Consider the following 17025-nt stretch of genomic DNA (forward strand, 5'->3'; position numbering starts at 1 on the left):
TTTTTTTCGAGGAGTACAGAGTCTCCAAAACAACCCACCACACACCCCAGTTTTGTTCAGGGAAGAGGGGAAAGCAAGCAAGCAAAGGAGAGAGAGCTAAGATGAAACCAGTGCGTTAAGTAAATGCACAAACCAATCAGGGGCGGTGGGCAGGTGGGATGGGATGGGTGAAAGGGTGACTGCCGAACGAAGAGAGAGAAGGGGGAGGCAAGTGATAGGCACAGAAGGCTGCCCCCCTCCTGAGAAAGGGAGGCGCGGGAGGGGTGAGGAGTTATGCGAAACGATACACAGCAAGTGATTTAGGATGGCGCTGATCACCCAACAACACACGCACAAGCTGATTACGCTTGGGTGAGAGAGGCGAAGGGAGGGAGGGAGGGAGGGGTGGGGGACTGCAATGTGTGTGTGCCAGAGCGACAGGGAGAAAAGCTACACGAACGCCTGCAATGAATATGAGGGTGGCCGGGTGTGTGTAGTGCAAGCGCGATACACGCCAACCGTGACAGAGATGAACCAAAGCGATTGTGTGCCAGAAGTGTCACCGTGTGTCCTGTGCTGTAGTACTCAGCGAAGGGCGGCGAAGCGGAGCTGGAGGACCGAGAGAGGGGTTGGTCGGTATTCTCAACGACAAAGCAGAGACACCACATAAGAGGTAAACGCACCACAGAAAACAGAACCGAAGACAAGGAGCCAAGAGAGAAATGATGAATGACACGTGCCCGAGATGGCGTTCTGCCAAGCGGATAATGTGAAACTGTACACGGTGGCGTGTGCGTGTGTGTGCGGATGTAAGTGAAATCGGCGGAGGTTATGACCCGTGGTGGAGATAGTGAGTTTCCCATGAAGAATTTCAATGGGGTAAAGGGCCGAGGAAAGGAAGGTGAGGATGAGAATCCGGAAGAGAAGAGGTGGTCAAGAGATGAGCAAGGCGAGAGACACCCTGAGAGACGTGCAGAATGAAAAGGGGGGAGTGAGCAACGAGGCTGCGTAAAAAAATACAAAAAAAAACAAGCGGAGCTGCACATGAGGGTGCCGAGGAAGTGGCCGAAAGGACAGCGGCACACGAACCACAGATCCCGCGCTGCCGCAAGGTTTCCCCATTCCTTTCACTCTTGACGCCCCCCCCCCCCTCACACACACACACACACACACACGGCCCCTTTGCCTGCTTTCCACATCTCAGAGAGGGAGACAGGAGAGAGCGAGGGGGTGGGGTGGCGCTTTGACATAGCCGCGCCCTTTTTTACCACAAGAGGAGACGAGCCAAGCAGACTTTTGGAGCACGAGAAGGTGAACAGCATGGCCCTCTTTCTCCTTATGGTGTCCTTTTTGTTCGTCGTGTCGCATGAGCGTCCCCAGTCAAGCTTTAAGGGACTGGGTTACATACCTCCCCCCCACCTCACGACACACACTGGCTCACAGCCGCACAAGGCCACCAGTGACACCTATCGAGCAATGCCACGGCGCAACCGTCGTCACCACGAGTGGTGCAGTTGGACGCACATACGCCCATGCGCACCTGTGGGGAAGGGAGACAGGACAGAGGAGCTGCGCCCTCTATGCACGAGCCTTCGGCAGGCCCACTGCATCGCGCAGCACTGCCGTCACATCCCCGTTCTTTTTTTGCAGTCGGCACCGCGCGCACTCGGGTGTCACCGCCAGCGCCGCCGCCACGACCTGTATGTCCACGTCCGCCACCGGTACTGCCGCCAGCTCGCGGGCGCGCTGCTCCTTAGCCTCGGTCTGCTGCGTCACCTCGGCGTGGAGCTTCTTCATGCGCTCCTGCAGCGCTGGAAGATCGTCGGTGCGCAGCTTGGAGGTTTTCTCAGCCTCACCGCTGCCGGTGACGTTGCGCATGGACTTCTGCTCATCGGCCTGCCGCGTCATGGCGAAGAGGAAGAGCGATGGACTGGGAGTTAAATAGAATAGGTGGAAGGGCTTGATGGGAGCAGAGGGAGGCTCGGAGGATGCAGATAGAGAGAGAGAGATGCGAGTGATGAAGAAGGCAAGCACATAGACACGAAGAGAGAGAGAGTACGCGGAGCGTTCGGCGACAGTGCCTGTCAGGCTAGACACGCAGTTGATAGCGGCCCATGCGGTTTGGCGGGTGCGCGCGTGTATCTGAAGGTCATGGGAGCCACACCCTTCAGGGATTCAGCAGGCGTTGCCGTGAGCGCAGGGATCCCTGCGCTCACGGCAACGCACTACGTGACAGTCGTCTTAGCACTCGCCATGCAATTATTCTCCCTTGTATGCACTCCGCTCTCCGTTGGCGTAGGTGCCGAGTGGTTGAAGCGCACCTACGTGGCATTCGCAAAACTTGTCAGTTCTGGATAGTGTGGGGAAAGAGGAAGCGCGTGAAGCGCGTACGGGGAAGGAGTAAATGCGTAGTGCGCCCATCTAAAATATAAAGAGAGTGTGAAACAGACACGCCTTACACACCCACACCAGAGACAGGCACAGGCTGACACCAAACACGAACGGGGAAAACAGAGAAAGCAGCCGGCGATTACAGCCTTTCCCTTATTGAAAAAAGGGGAAAGACGTACGTACCTGCATACCCCCGCTCTCTCTCTCTCTCTCACACACACACACTGACACCTTCGTCCAACACGCACGTTGAAGGAGAGAGGGGCAGTAGCGTCAGACGCGCGGCAGAGGGGCGTGCCGCAGAGTGAAGGGAAAGCAGGAAAAAGGGGACGGGAGTGTGTGTGTGCGTGCGTGTGGGTGTGTTTCACAAGGAAAGCAAAGAGATGCACGCAGAAACACCCACACAACCCAACACACACACACACACACACACGCACACAAGCACAGGGGGAGTGACATCGCACGCACTCCTCTCTTCTTATGTGGACTCTCGAGACGGAACGATATGGGGCGCAACACACCACACTCACAAAGGCCAGAGCGCAGTGCTAGAGATTCCGTGCCTTTCACGTAGCGGCCTCATGACACTACCTCGGTAGAGGAGGCAAGCACTCTTGGCGCCATGCGCTCCGCCTTGCGAATCAACATGCTGAGAGTTTCGTCCAGGCGGGTCAGCCTTGTGGCGATGTCGCTGCCCGTCGAGGACGCCGCGGGGCTACTGTGCCTGAGCCGCTGGTCACTGAGAAAGCCGCGCAGCTCCAACGGTGGCAGTGACGACGGCGACGCCAGCGACGGTGAGCGACCGTCTGCGTGACCTGCTTCCACATTCACGCTAGGAGGAAATGAGGAGCCCTGGGGCGACTTCAACTTCACCTCCTTAAAGAGAGAAAAGGAGCGCCGGCCTGTGGTGCTCTTGGGAGTCCCGCCAGTGGGGGTGGGGGCCATGCTCCCGGATAGACACGGGGTCCCGGCCGGGGTTGTGCGGAGAGACGAGAGGCGACTTAGCGCGGTGAGGGAGTCATCAAAGGTGTAGGTGGCGCGAATGAACGTCATCTCGCACTCGACAAACTCGCGGCGGAGGGAGCGAAATCTGCAGGCCTGGTTGCTCAGCAGCAGCGCATTGAAGTGAAGGGAGAGCTGGTTGCGCTTCTCCCGCTTCGCCACATAGAGCTTCCACGCGCGCTGGATGGTGAGGGCCGCTTCACCAGGAACCTGCGCACACAGCTTGTTGGTGCGGAAGAGCGTATGTAGGTTGTGCTCCGCCGGACTGACGAGGATCAGCGCGTGAATCAGGCTGATGCACCAGCCAATGACGAGCAGCCCTAAGCACCAGGCGAGGAAGGCAGTGAACCGCCCCATCCACATCGATGGGACGACGTCGCTGTACCCCACGAAGCCCATGGTGGAGAAGCAGAAATACAGGCCATCCGCGTAGCTGACCTCCTCACTCTTGCTGTACAGCAGAGACAGGCCGAGCCACGCCACCATAAACCCGCACCCAGTCACGATGGCGTGCCGAGGCATAGAGGTGTAGTAGTAGAGCAGGTGGAGGGAGTTGAAGTGATATCCACACAGCGACGCCACGGCGCGCTTGAAGACGCTCTGTGTGGAGAGGCGCGTGAAATAGAGCACGTAGACATACGAGCGCAGCACGGTGAAGCTGTCTAGCACCTGAGCCCAGGTGGCAGTGCTCTTGACACCGGGCGGGGCCATGATGATCCAGACCAGCATCTCGCAAAGCATCCGCGACAGGTACGGAGAGTGGAGCGGGTTGACGGAGTGACTTGCTGGGCTCGTCACACCCGCAAAGCGCGTCTTGATTCGATAGATAAAGACGATGCACACCTCTCCCGCCAAGGAAAGCGCCAACATAAGGACGTGCAGCACAACGTTACCAGCGTATCCGTTCACCTGGAAGACGGAGATAAGGCAGCACAGAAAGGCAAGGAAGGCCATCACGCCTCTCAACCAGTGGTGATTCACTTGGTCATGCTCGAGAGAGATAAGACGCTGCGTCATCGGGCTCGATGCGTCGGGCACGGCTGTCGGCGCCTGCGCCCGCGACAGCTTCTCGATACGCGCTCGAAGCTCCATCGCTCTACTTGCGCCTGTTTGTATTGTGTTTAATACGCTACGTGCGACCGCTCTCTCTTTTTTTTCCGCTTACTGCGCCACTGTGCTCGGCAAAGTGTGGGGTGCCGCTGCGCCCTCTTCTGAGGCCTCTCAGGGGCGGAGTTTGCCTATGCGTGACTGGATCGCTCGCTCTCTGTAGACAACGAGCAAAGTGTAGGGCACGGAGCCCGAGGAGACGGGGAAAGAGGAGCGAGAGGAGGGCGCTGTACGGATGCGCGCATGTGTGTGTGTGTGTGTGTGTGGTGCATCAGAAGCAGCACAAGCGAGAGAGAGAGAGAAGTCGCAAAGTGGATAGTCATCTGGCGGAAATACGGTCGGCCACAACGACGACAGCCGCAAGGGAAGCAAAAGCGAAGAAGGCAAAAAGGACCTTTGAACAGACGACGACCTGCGCCGATAGAGGCAGGGAAGGTGGAGTGTCACAGATGTGTGCGCGCCATCGCGAGGAAAAGAGGACAGGACGAGCAGCATAGAACACCGTGAACGTGTGAGCCACCCCCATGCAGTGTTGAGTGAAAGGACGGCTTGCATGTCTCGGAAGGCCTCTCACAAACGGCGTTGACTTTCAGCGTGCAAACAACAGGCGGGAATGGGATGAAGCCACGGAGTCGAACACGATGTTTGGTGGGCGGCACTGCACGAAGCGAGTCACACTGTTTCTAGAGGCGTGTTCCTCGGGCATCAGGGGCCAGTGCTGGAGTCACCCCACCTGTAAACCCGAGTGTCGTCTCAACACAGATCCGTACACTGGCCTAGACACATGAACACATCCAGAGAGAGGGAGAGAGCGAGAGATGGACAGAGAAGCAAAAGCGAGAGGCGATGAAAAGAAAGAGCAACGCGCCACATCCTTCGCCGAGGCCCGGCGAGCAAAACAGCAAAGTGCACGACGTAGGCCTCAAGTGTCTCCTCTCCTTTTTTTTTTTCAGAGTATCTACACAAGGCGACTTGACTGAATCCTCCCTTCCGCACATCACGTATGCAACGTGCAGTACACACTCATACACAGACGATAGTTTTCTGCATACCAGAAAAATACTCACGCAGGAGGACAGCGGCCACACAAAGTTACGAGGACTTCTCCCCCTCATGAGTCGATAACTCTTCGGGTTTGAGAAGAGAGCGACAACATTGGAAAGATGAACCCCCCCCTCCCCCAATAGTCTACGTATAGATATATAGATATATAAGGAGAGAAGGAGCGCACACAACCAGTACAGCAGATACACTAAGAAATACGCGCGCGGGCGCGTGTTACCATCATTGCCTTTGTATCTACGTATAGATTGCACAGTAGCTGGAGAGATGTGGCAGCGCAGAGCGCGAAGGTGAGAAGAGGGAGGGTGGAGGAAAGCACACCATGAGCGAGGATCAAACCTATAAGGATACAGGACACATCAACGTCGCAACACTGACAAAAAGAGATGGGGAAGAGGATCAGAAGCGTTGAGAAACAACGTCAGCTGTCCTGACTCTCTCTCTTTCCTCGGATGCGCTATGAGCGCCTCGAACGGATTGCGTTCCCTACCACTCTCGTCTTTTCCAGCTTCCTCGATTCCACACTGATCGTGCCAGCAGTTAGCCGCGTCACACCTGGGACACAGACATGCTAGGGGCATGTGTCTCGGCCACAGCGCTCATAGCCTCTAGCACTTCTGTCAGGCGCGCGCATTTTCGTTCCAGCTGCGTCAGCTGGTTCCTCCACTGCGCCATCTCTGCCATTTTCACTGCCGTGCTGCCGATGCCTGTCACGGTTGTCGGCGGCGCCGCGCCGATGGGCTCTAACGAGTCGCCCGGAAGAATAATAATGGACTCAATGTCGCGCCGCGATAGTGACGATGCCAGCACATCGCGGTCGCGCAGGGCGAGGTACACACGATCCACGTCCTTTACACGCTGCAGCTGCCGCGCCGCCTTGTGAGTGACTTGCAGGTACGCATTATACTGGTACTCGGAGAGCCCCGTAAGCGGATGCGTCTTCGTCTCCTGCAGCGAGCGCACCACGCTGTTCAGCTGCTGCCGTGTGCGGCGCCGCGCGATGATCGTATGAGTCACAAGCCACGACAAGACCAGCGTGTACATCCTTTGCTTCAAGGACGGCGCGTGCAGCCGGACCTTTCGCGCCTTGTGAAGTCGCCAGGCCAGCTGAATGACACGGGCAGAGCGGCCACGCAGACTCTGTATGAGTTCGTGGCACTCCATCAATGCCTGCATGTTGTGCAAGCGATCCGACGCCTGCAGCAGTGAGTACATGGCGGTGATCAGGAAGGCCATTATGACGTAGCTCGCGATCCAGGCGATGAAGGCGACAGTGCGGCCCGAGAGCGTGGAGGGGGTGATGTCCCCGTACCCCAGCGTCGCCAGCGATTGAAAGGAAAACCAGAGGGCATCGCCAAGGGAGAGGCTCTGGGCGCGTGCAAAGAGGCAGCCGACCGTCAGCCACGCACATACCACCACCGACACCACGACGCGCGTCTTGTGGTGAATCAGCGCGGTGCGAATAAAGAAGGAGGTGGAAAGGGGCAGGTCACTGATGGCGGACATGGCACGGCAGAAGGTGCGGTACACGTACACGGCGTTGTTCAGGTACAGAACGACGGAGTACAGGCGCAAAAAAATGAAGTTGTTGAGCAGCTCGAAGAGCTGGTGGCCAGCGAAGACAAAAGGCGGGGTTTGGATGCACCACAGGACAATTTCAGCCATCATGTGGAGGAAATGAGGCGAGGTTAAGATGTAGCGTCCCTCGAACAGCACATTCGTCACGCCAGAGAGCTGTGCCTTGACCTGGTATGCTTTGACAATGACTAGGATGGCCGCCAGGGAGACGACAAAAATGGTGGAGTTCACCAGAGGCGCCGAGCTCCCAATGGACAGTAGCGAGAGAACGAACACGGCGATGGAGAGCAGCGCCTGGACCCCGCGCAGCCAGCGGTGATACACGGCGAGAACCTCTAGTATGGCGAGCTCCCTGGTCACCAACTTCGGCGGCGCCTTCTGGTAGCGCACGCCAATGTACAGCTCATCTGTCAAAAACTGCTTGATGCGGCTCCCGAGAAGTCGCGGGCCCTTTGCGACGGAGCGCTTCACGGTTGCGAAGGGGCTTCGGTGCTGCTTCGCCAGAATGGTGGTGCCGCCAGGAGCAGCGGCAGCCGCGTGCGTGGGTGTGCTGGGTCTCGGCTCACCCGATGACGCAGCCGCAGGTGGAAAGGAGGCTACGCAGCCGACCTCAGTGGGATTCGAAGATCTTCCGTAGGGCATTGCAGAACACACGGGTGAGAGGAAAGCTGCGGCAAAGCCGTGGCGCGCGTGTATTTCTCTCTCTGTGTGTCTATGTATAGAGAACTCGGAGAGGGGGAGAGAGGGAGGAGAAGTGGGGAGGAGAGGAGAGGGGGGGGGTGGAACGCAGCACAGAAGCTGTGAGCCTCCCTGGTTGTTTGGTGTGAGTGTGCCAGCGCTGGAAGGAAGGAGAGGATGGAGAGGGATGGCCGGTGACAGACAAGGGTGCGATAGAAGAGGGTTGTTCTTCAACATGTCATTCCACCATGAACAGGCAAGAAAAGAGACGCACACACCACCACAGCCCACCTATACCTCTCCGTTGCACCGCGACTAAAGCCTCGTTGTCCTCGGACGTGCCGACTGCCGTCGAAGCGGGTCACGCGTCTCACGGACTCTTCGTGTCCTTCCTCGTTCCCTTCTTCCCATACATGCCGCGAAGTCGGCGCCAGACGGACCAGGGTGAACGGCCCGCCTTGACCCGAGCGGCTGCGTTACGGGTCCTGTTCGAGGGCAGAGGCGATGAAGGACGTTTGCCATGGGGGTAACAGGGGGTGGTCTAGGTGTATGCGGGGTGAGCCCAAGGAGGAAGCTAGCCAGTCTCAGGTCAGAGCCCCTTGAGACTTCGCACTCTGCCTGCACCCCATGCTTCGCCTTGATCCGCTACGAGCCGCGGCGGCATTCTATAATGTGATGTGGAGATTCCTAACACTGGTGTCTGGAGGACTCGATGGTGTAATAAGGTGTGTGCTCATCGTGCTTCCGGCATCTGTGCCTCATCAGCCTACCCGGTCGGATGTCGGAGATGCCGCACATGTCGCATGCATGCACTTTGGGGCTGGTTCGTATGGATATTGTCGCGTCTTTTTCGGCCACTCCTCTTGCTTCTCTGACCTCTGGATGCTTTGCGTGGATATGATACACCATGCCAGCTGTGCTAGACAGCGCGTGCGCCCAGTGGGCGCATATTGGGGGCTTGGGGCCTGCTTCAGAGCGACGTTGTTGCCTGGTGGTGGTGGGGACTCGCTGTATGTATCTCCTTCCCCTGCTGTAGCCAAACAAGAAGAGCAAAGACAAAAAAATCAACGAGGCATTCGATATCGTACATCGAAGGAAAGGTGGTGGCGGTGGTGGTGGTGGTGGTGGAGGAGGAGAGAGAGGGCCGATGCGCCTCACATTTACAGTCACAGATGCCGCAACAGAGAGATGTGAATGTGAATGTGTGCGTGTGTGTGTGTGTGTGTGTGTAAGGGCTGCGCGGAGGGGGCAATGACGATGCTGCGTGACGTACCCTCGAAGATAACAGGAAGGGGTCAAGTCAGCGCGAGTGAGAGAAGGGACGTTGAGCTGCGTGTAGGAGATGCACTCCTGGCCCAGGTGTGCGTCGGCCCGTCATGAAGTACTTTTATGGTGTACACACACACGAACACACACAGGGAGCAGTGACTCTGTTAAAGTGCGCATTCCTTGCCCTTTATCTGCTGCTGCTGCTGCTGCTCAGCGCAACGAAGAAAAAAAGAGGAGGTGAAGGCAGAGAAGAATAAGAGAAGGGAAGAGCACAAAGCTACACAGTTACACGTGCACAGAGAGGACATGATTTACGTCTACGTACATGGTGAGTTGGACTGCTCGTGTGTGGAAGGGGTGGGGTGAGGTGCCGCGATCATTCTGCACGGAAGTGCTCTACTAGGACGCCAAGAGAGGTTCTTTCATGGGTCCCTCCTACACCACAGCATTCCGCTGTTGCCTCTACTCACATGCGCGCAGTGGGAGCTGGTGCGTGTGCTCACTCCCCCCGCTCTTGTGAGTACAGAGAGAGGCTACCCCCACCTCGGATCACCTAGTGAATGCATACCGACATCCGGTAAAAGCCGTCCTGTCGACAGCGTCGACGTGACTGGAGGTGGCTGACAGGACGTGTCTGTATAGATGGTGTTCTACTTGCACTTTTCATAGAACAACAAGAGCACCACGGAAATAGAAAAGAGCGCACAGAGAGCGAGTAATACTGTCATGGAGGAAAAAAAAAAAGTGATAATCAGCACCCATTAGCCAGGAAATAAGCACCAGCACATGCAGCGTGGCACAGAGACACGGGCGAAGGTGTGTGTGCGTGTGTGTGTGTGGGGGGGGGGAGGGGTAGAACAGGTGGCGATGGCGGTGGTAGTTGAGGCAGAGGCGTGGGTACGTGAAAGAGATCGTAAACAGAGGATAAAACATAGTGATTTTATTTTTACTAGCAGTGGGCGTGCACACGTCACTCACCTCCAGACCCTTCTCTCTGCGTGTGCTTGCTCCATGAGGCATCTTTTGCTGATATGCTGTCCAGCAGATTCATCCACACTTGTGTCACCATCAGCGAATGCAAGGAGCAAAAGAACGGAAGGAAGTGACCAAGCACGAGGATGAAGATAGGAGGTTCGCGCGCACCAACAAGCTGATAAACACATGGGCGTGACTATACACGTACTCACACAGGCGCAGGCCACTCGCTCTCCAACTGGATGAGAAAGGAGCAAACAGCCATAGGCGCACCAAAGAAGCGGGAGGGAGAGACATAGACGCAGAGAGAAGCAACACAACGACATCGTGACGGCGGCCATGAAGATGACACACACACACACATCGATGGAATGATAATGAGGGCGTTCACTACACCAGTAAGAGAGAGAGAGACAAACGGTTCTACCTTACACCAGAGAGGGAGCGAGCGGGAAAAGTAAAGTGCGGCGAGGGGGGGTAGGAGACATGGCTGAGGATAAATAGAGGTTCCTCTCTGTGTACGCAGGGGCGAATGAGGGGATGGTAGTGGGCGCTCAAAAGAGAGCTGATCAGGAGCAAGAAATGCAAGGCAAACACAATAGTGAACGCAGAGACACCACCTCAGCCGATTGCCCCCACTTGTGCGCGAAGAAGAAAAAATGCAGACGAGCAACGGCACAGGGAAAAGGGCGTTGAAAAGGGGGGCAGGAGGGTGTCGAAGCAGCAGCAAAGGGTAACAAGGGGCAGGGAAGACGAACACGAGACTAAGCAGAGACACCACAGCAATGAACTCGCAGACTTGAGCAATGAAGCCATAAGGGAAAGTTACGCGTACAACTTTCCGTAGCATTACAGCGGTGCACGAGTCGGTGTTCCCCTGTTTATGTGTGAACGCAGCGTCTCCACGGTACCCTTCGTCCTGCCTTTCCTCGGCCACGTAGTCTCCATTTTTTGCCTTTTTTTTTCTTGTAGAACCCCATTCAGAGGGGGGGGGGAGGAGGTGATGATGATGTGGGGGGATACTGAAGCAGATAGGGCAGAGCAAGAGGCAGCCACAAAAGAACGGCATGGTCACCCACACACCAACGTGCGCAAGGGCTTAGGGAAGGATCGACTCAGGGATCCTTCGCAGTGTATGTTGCTTCGCAGCCCCCTGCACATCTCCCTGGGACAACAGACAAACAAACATGCACAGCCGCATACGCACACACACACACACACCCAAAAGAGAAACCCCCTCTCAAGAAAAAAACTACACTGTCACTCTCAAGAGCGCCGATTTAGGTGTTCGTTTTTTCCTTTTCTGTACCCCCCCTTTTTTTTTCTTCTGGGTAAGTAAGAGAGGCTTTTTGTACATGGAGTGAGAGGGAAGGGGAGAGAAGGGTTGGGGGTGGGGCGCATCGAAGACGGGGAAGAGGAGTGAAAGCAAAAAAAAAAGAAGTAGTTTTGAGGCACACCACGGTGGTGTGAAACACGCTTACCCGGCCACAGACACATCTGTTCAAGACGTGGCACACATTCGAATAATCTTCACTGGGCAATGGTGCTTCGTTGTATTTCGTTGTTGTTCTCGGACTTCTACGCCCATCCACACCCAGAGAAATCATAAAGCAAAGTGAACGATGAAGGTAATGATAGGGATGCGCCCAGTCAGGAGTGACGAAATGCAGATAGAGATGCGGTGGGATGAAACACACACCCGGCACACACCTGCGCCCGTACCGGCAACTGTCCCTAGAAGAAAGAGAGAGAGTGTGTGTGTGTGTGCGTGTCACCCACAACGGTAAGAAATGCGCGAAAAAACGAACAAAAAAGAGGGATGAGGGCAACAGACACGCGCCCCACATTTGCGGCCGGAGCACATCCGGGGGCAAATGGGAGGGGCAGGCGGTGGCAGGCTGGATGGGAGGGGGGGCCCCACTGAGCTTGAGGCGTAAAGGCATGCCAGACGTGCACCCCAGAGAACGAGGACCGACTGGGGGGAAGGGAGCGATAGAGAACAGAGACGAGCGAAATTGCTCACCGTAGTTGTCATTATGTACACACGCCCACACACGCTCACACGTGCATGCAAGCATCAACGTGAACGGAGGTAGAAGAGGCAAAAAGAAAAAGAACGAAACGTAAAAGCAGGCAATACGGTGCCCTTCGGCAGAGCATTGCTACATAGGTAAGCACGAAGCAACTGAAGAGGCCCCCCAAAGGGGGGGAGGGAGGGAGGGAGGGAGGGAAAGATCAACAGCGAGAAAGCCTCTGTTAGACTTTACGAGTTGAGGGAAGGGGGGAGGGCATGGCGAAAAAAAGAATACGCAGGAGAGCACTCAGCAGCAGCAACAGCAGTAGCAGCATTTGCTTGGCATTTGATGATTGTGAGTACAGAGCAAAGAGAGAAAAGGATGAATGGACAACATAAACTACACATCTTCCCCCCAAAACCAAGTGCGCCAGTGTGTATGTGCGTGTGTCCAAGGGCAAGAGGGGAGAAAGGGAGGGATGGGCGGAGTGGAGGGAGGAAGCAAGCTGAGGTCACAACATTTTTTTCTCCTCAATACGTCCATTCTCCCATGCAATCTGAGTTAAACTTCATTCTAGCCTCGGTCTGTCACAGGCCCCCCATCCACGTGGTGCGAAGCAGCCGTCGACACGCGGCAGAGCCACGCGCCTGCCCACTCATCGGAGCACGGCCCCCTGCCTCAAGCTCTACCCACCCACCCCGCACCACTAGGCAGCGAGGGCCGGGCAGGATGCGCTCGAGTCGCGCTGACACTCTGCCCGCCATACGGGTGAGACAAGCCTGCTCACTGCCGCAGGCCGCCCCGACGCAGCGCCGTCCAGGACCTCGCCGCCGACACCAGTTGCGATGCATCGTTCTGACCTCCCCACGCTGTAGGTGCTCGACGCCCTGTCCGGCAGCAGGGATGGCTGGGCATTGGCAGGGATAGAGGGGAGGAGTTGCGTGGGGGTGCCACGCGCTGAGGGGTCCCTGTCATCATGGGGTGGGTTGGGGTGGGGGGTAAAGAAGCAAAAGAGAGGAACGGGATCGGCGAAGGGAAATCGACCGAGTGCGAATTTCACCTCTCCTGGGCATCATCACAGCTCTCTCTCTCTTTTCCTTCTCATCGTCTCACCCCGCTCTGCGAAGATGCTCGTCGCGGTAACACAATCATACCATCTTCTGTTGTGAAACCGCTGCCTCATCTCGCGTGAGTGTGTGGGTGGCGCATCGAACTACAATGCACCATGTAGGAAACAATAGAAAAAAAGAGAGAGAAGGGCAACATCAGAGGCAACAATAAAATGATGAAAATCAAACGAGCGAACAATGTACACATAAAACACAAGCCCGCCGGAACACGCAAGCCTACGCAGATACCCCCCTCCTTTCCCCTCCTCCACACACGTCCTTGAAGAAGTGCCAAACAGGGAGAGCGGAGAAGGGAGGCCACCACAGAAGACAGTCAGATGAGAAGCGCGAAAAAGTAAAACAAGAACGCACGCATCACATACTCCGGCGGCAGCAGTCGGGGGAGGGAAAAAAAAAAGAAGAGGCGCCGTACTCAACACGGGCACCCACACAGATGCGCACCCACACACACTCAGGCACAACTGCACTTTTTAAAGCCCACTTACCTTCAGAGTAGGAAAAGAGGAGTGAGAGAGAGGACGAGGTCGAAGATGACAGCAGACGAGGACACAGGGGCAGAAGACGCGGTATCGAGAAAGAACAACACACCAGCAGGAGGGAAATATCAGGGGCTTGCAAGCATGGCGGTGGCGAGGGCTTTTGCTTTCATTCCCTGTTGGTTTGCGCTAGTGTTGTAGCACACTCGCGCCTGTGCCGAGGTGAAGTGAAAGCGGTATGAAGGAGTAAAGCATTACTGTGTGCCCTGCAGGACGCGACGAGGAGAGGGGGAGAGGGGTGTGCGTGTGCGTGTGCGTGTGTGTAGGTGGGTGGAGGGAGAGGGGAAAGAAAAACAAAAGAAAAAGGAAAAGGAGGGTGAAAACAGAGCGGAAAGGGAGTAGGACAAGAGATGAAAGGCAGAAAGAAGGGAAGGAGAGAAGAGGGGGTGGGGGACAACTCGACAGCAACACGCAAGGGTGGGATGTACAAAGTAAAGCAACCATGAAGAGAGAGAGAGAGAGTCCGCCAAACATCTACACACATACTCAAGGCATGTACGCAGGGAGTCAAACAAGGAGTTAGGGAAGAGAAAAAAGATGGTCAAGGGAGCTGAAGGTCGTTTGCGCGTAGGCGCATAGGTGAGCTGCACACACACACACACACACACGACAGCAGCTGGCGCCAAGCTGAATGAATGCAAGTAAAGATCCACACCCAGAGAGTGGGGAGGGGGTGCACAACCCTGGTCTCTCCCTCTGTTGCCCACTCGAGGGGCTTCCAGGAGACCCGTGTTTCTAGACGTCAAAGCTCTGCCGCCCAATGAGCGGGTTCTGGAAGTCCTGCGGAAACTGCCGCGACGTTGCGGATTTCATGGAGCTTGTGCTTGATGAGCGTTTCAATATCGAGTTCTCCGGTTGCCCATTCAACGCTGACGCCGCAGCAGAGCTAGGACTGTTTGTCCGACTGGACGCGCTGAATGCGTAGGAGGAAGAGCGTTGGTGCCCTGAGCCTGTTCTGTTTTGCGCAGCCATAAAGCTGCCGCGTGGCTGCAGCTGCGACTGAATTCCTTGGCTCGAGGGCGACACCGTGATACAGGCGTGTTGCTGCTGATTTGGTTCAGCGGGACGTACATGGAGCTGGACGGATTTTGAGCTTGCGCTGAATGAGGGGAAACGGTTCTGGTTTACCGGGCTCGGGGTCTCCTTTGGTGGGACGACAAAACTGGTTCGTGGCGACTGAGCGAGAGAACTGGCCGAGCGCTGATTTCGACGACGCTTCGCTGCGAGCTTTGTTTCGACTGCCGCCGTTTTCTCCTGCAGGTCTTTGATTTTGGCGCGCAGTTCTTCTTCCACCTTCAAGGTCGGCTTGTACCCACAGAGGTACATGAAGAGGAGACACAGGAAGAGAATGATGACAAGACTCGCCGAGACGACGATCGGGACCAGCAGCGAGATGTCGCCAAACCTATGCCCCGCCAACCACGCGGTGGCAGCAGTGGCATTCAGTAGCTTGAACTGAACAGCTGCGCTGCCGGTCGGATTGTCGGCACGGTGCTCGATATAGGTCAAGAAGGGCATGTAGCGACGGGCGTAGCGCCATTCGCCGTTGGCGTCCACCGCAAGCGTAGAGTTGGCGCCGTAGCTGCAGGAGCACTCCGGCCACGGGGTAAAGGATGAGCAGTTCGGGTAATTCGCACGGTACGTGTCGGAGAAGTTGGTGTAGAAGCCGTTGACCGCCCTTGTGCCATCCCAGAAGATTAGTCGGGGGTCGATCTGGTCCGATGGCAGGCGGTCCGGCAGTGAGGCTGGATAGCGCCAGTACTGAATGCAGCAGAACGGGTTGTCTGCGACGCAGTCGCCGGCAATACCCGCGTGCAGCAGCGTCTTGAAGCACCCTGAAAGAGTAAACATGGTGTTCCAATCATCCTGCGGCGCGAATAGAAATCTGCAGTTATCAAAGCCTTGCGCCTCCGTACCATTGCCGAAGTTCTCCATGACTGAGTTGTTGAAGAGACCCTTAATGAAGGTGTTCATGTCCTCGGTGAAGGCGTAGAGGAAGCTAGATGACGCATTCGGCAGTAAGCTGTTAATGTCGATGACAGGGTCAGTTTTCGCCTCGTAGGTGAACACTTGGCCTCTGCGCTGCGCCAGCAGGTACGCCGGGGAGGCGTCGACCATCACCACCACAGTGCATGCCGGCACGCACAAGAGCAGGCTGAAGAGAAGTGCCGGCACGGCACGGGGCGATGCAGCTAGGTCGACCATTTTTGTGAGCCTGCCGAGGAGGTGAGGTGGTCAGGCGGGGCGAGAGGGTGGGGGTGGGGGGGGGGGGGATGAGGAGAAAAAGGGGAGCAAGCACAGCTGATCGACACGCGGAACAAACTGTGAGTGCGCGTCTTGAGTGCGTCTACGTGTAAGAGGAGGAGGGAGGGGGGAGGAGGGAAGTCTCGGAGAGGTGTCGTCTCGTTGTGCGTCGCTTTTCTGCGTGGGAGGCGCACTCGAAAAGGGTGGCGAGGGGTGAGAAGGGTGGAAATCGAGGCTGGAACATGACGCATTTTCGTTTGAGTTGATCGCGCGCGTGCCTATAGAGAGCGTCTGCATAACTTGTCTTCTTTGGAGGACTCCAGCGCGAAGAGAAGCGGTTATGATTGGCGAGGGAAAGTGTGAGTGAGGTAGCGAAAGAGCAACACAGGAAGCAGGATGCACTGCGAGGTTGACACCACGGTGGAGTAGGAGGAGGGGGGGGGAGCTGAGATGCCATCCGCGAGCCCCATGTTGACCGTCGCCGTGCAAGGCGCCCGCTTCACAGCATTCAAAAAAAAAAAGAAAAGGCCAAGGGAATTCCCAGCAGCAATACGTGTCGCAGGCGTCAGCGTGTTGGCGTTTCCTTTTGCTCTGCACCCGAGTGAGGAAGAGTCGCAGTGTCAACTGCAAAGGGTCGTGCCAGTCCACAAACTCAACAGCCCACTCACACCTCGCAGATGCGCCAAGGAATTACCAAAGCGCCATGCTTGGCGCCTCTGCAGGTACATTTCGCGGAGAGAACAAGCTCCGCTTGGTGTCAGCAGCATCCCCCCTTCCTCAGGAGCGAACCATGAACCCGCAGGTATTGCCACTGAAACAACGCTTCTATCTTTCGTCCTCAGCTTCAAAGAGAGGGAAACGGACATGATCGAACATGCAAGGATGCGCGTGCTCAAGAGCGAGCCGCATCCGCCCTGGCTTCCGTCAGCATGTCCACAAGACTGTTGCCAAGGAGTTTGGCGTTTCTCTTGCCGCCCGCTTCGTCGCGCCATGGATCTTTCTTATCGCACTCGCGAGCACGACACAACTCCAGTGCGCATTCTAGTTGCACCTCTCGCT

The 17025-nt window shown here is 56.4% G+C and overlaps 4 protein-coding genes across 4 annotated transcripts; all 4 read right to left on the reverse strand.

Annotated features, from left to right (window-relative positions):
- Positions 1-1557: 1557 nt before the first annotated feature.
- On the reverse strand, positions 1558-1887 carry LBRM_14_0510 (conserved hypothetical protein; the record flags this gene model as incomplete). Its single annotated transcript, XM_001563293.1, has 1 exon — positions 1558-1887. The coding sequence occupies one exon, from the start codon at positions 1885-1887 to the stop codon at positions 1558-1560; it is 330 nt and encodes a 109-aa protein (XP_001563343.1).
- Positions 1888-2949: 1062 nt separating this feature from the next.
- Positions 2950-4464, reverse strand: LBRM_14_0520 (conserved hypothetical protein; the record flags this gene model as incomplete). The annotated part of the gene is made up of 1 exon (XM_001563294.2): positions 2950-4464. One exon carries the CDS (start codon positions 4462-4464, stop codon positions 2950-2952), a length of 1515 nt encoding a protein of 504 aa, XP_001563344.1.
- A 1626-nt stretch (positions 4465-6090) lies between these two features.
- Positions 6091-7761, reverse strand: LBRM_14_0530 (ion transport protein-like protein; the record flags this gene model as incomplete). Its single annotated transcript, XM_001563295.1, has 1 exon — positions 6091-7761. The coding sequence occupies one exon, from the start codon at positions 7759-7761 to the stop codon at positions 6091-6093; it is 1671 nt and encodes a 556-aa protein (XP_001563345.1).
- A 6696-nt stretch (positions 7762-14457) lies between these two features.
- On the reverse strand, positions 14458-15927 carry LBRM_14_0540 (hypothetical protein, unknown function; the record flags this gene model as incomplete). Its single annotated transcript, XM_001563296.1, has 1 exon — positions 14458-15927. One exon carries the CDS (start codon positions 15925-15927, stop codon positions 14458-14460), a length of 1470 nt encoding a protein of 489 aa, XP_001563346.1.
- Between the last annotated feature and the right edge of the window lie 1098 nt (positions 15928-17025).

Source organism: Leishmania braziliensis, chromosome 14 (genome assembly GCF_000002845.2).
Source record: "Leishmania braziliensis MHOM/BR/75/M2904 complete genome, chromosome 14".
NCBI lineage: Eukaryota > Euglenozoa > Kinetoplastea > Trypanosomatida > Trypanosomatidae > Leishmania > Leishmania braziliensis.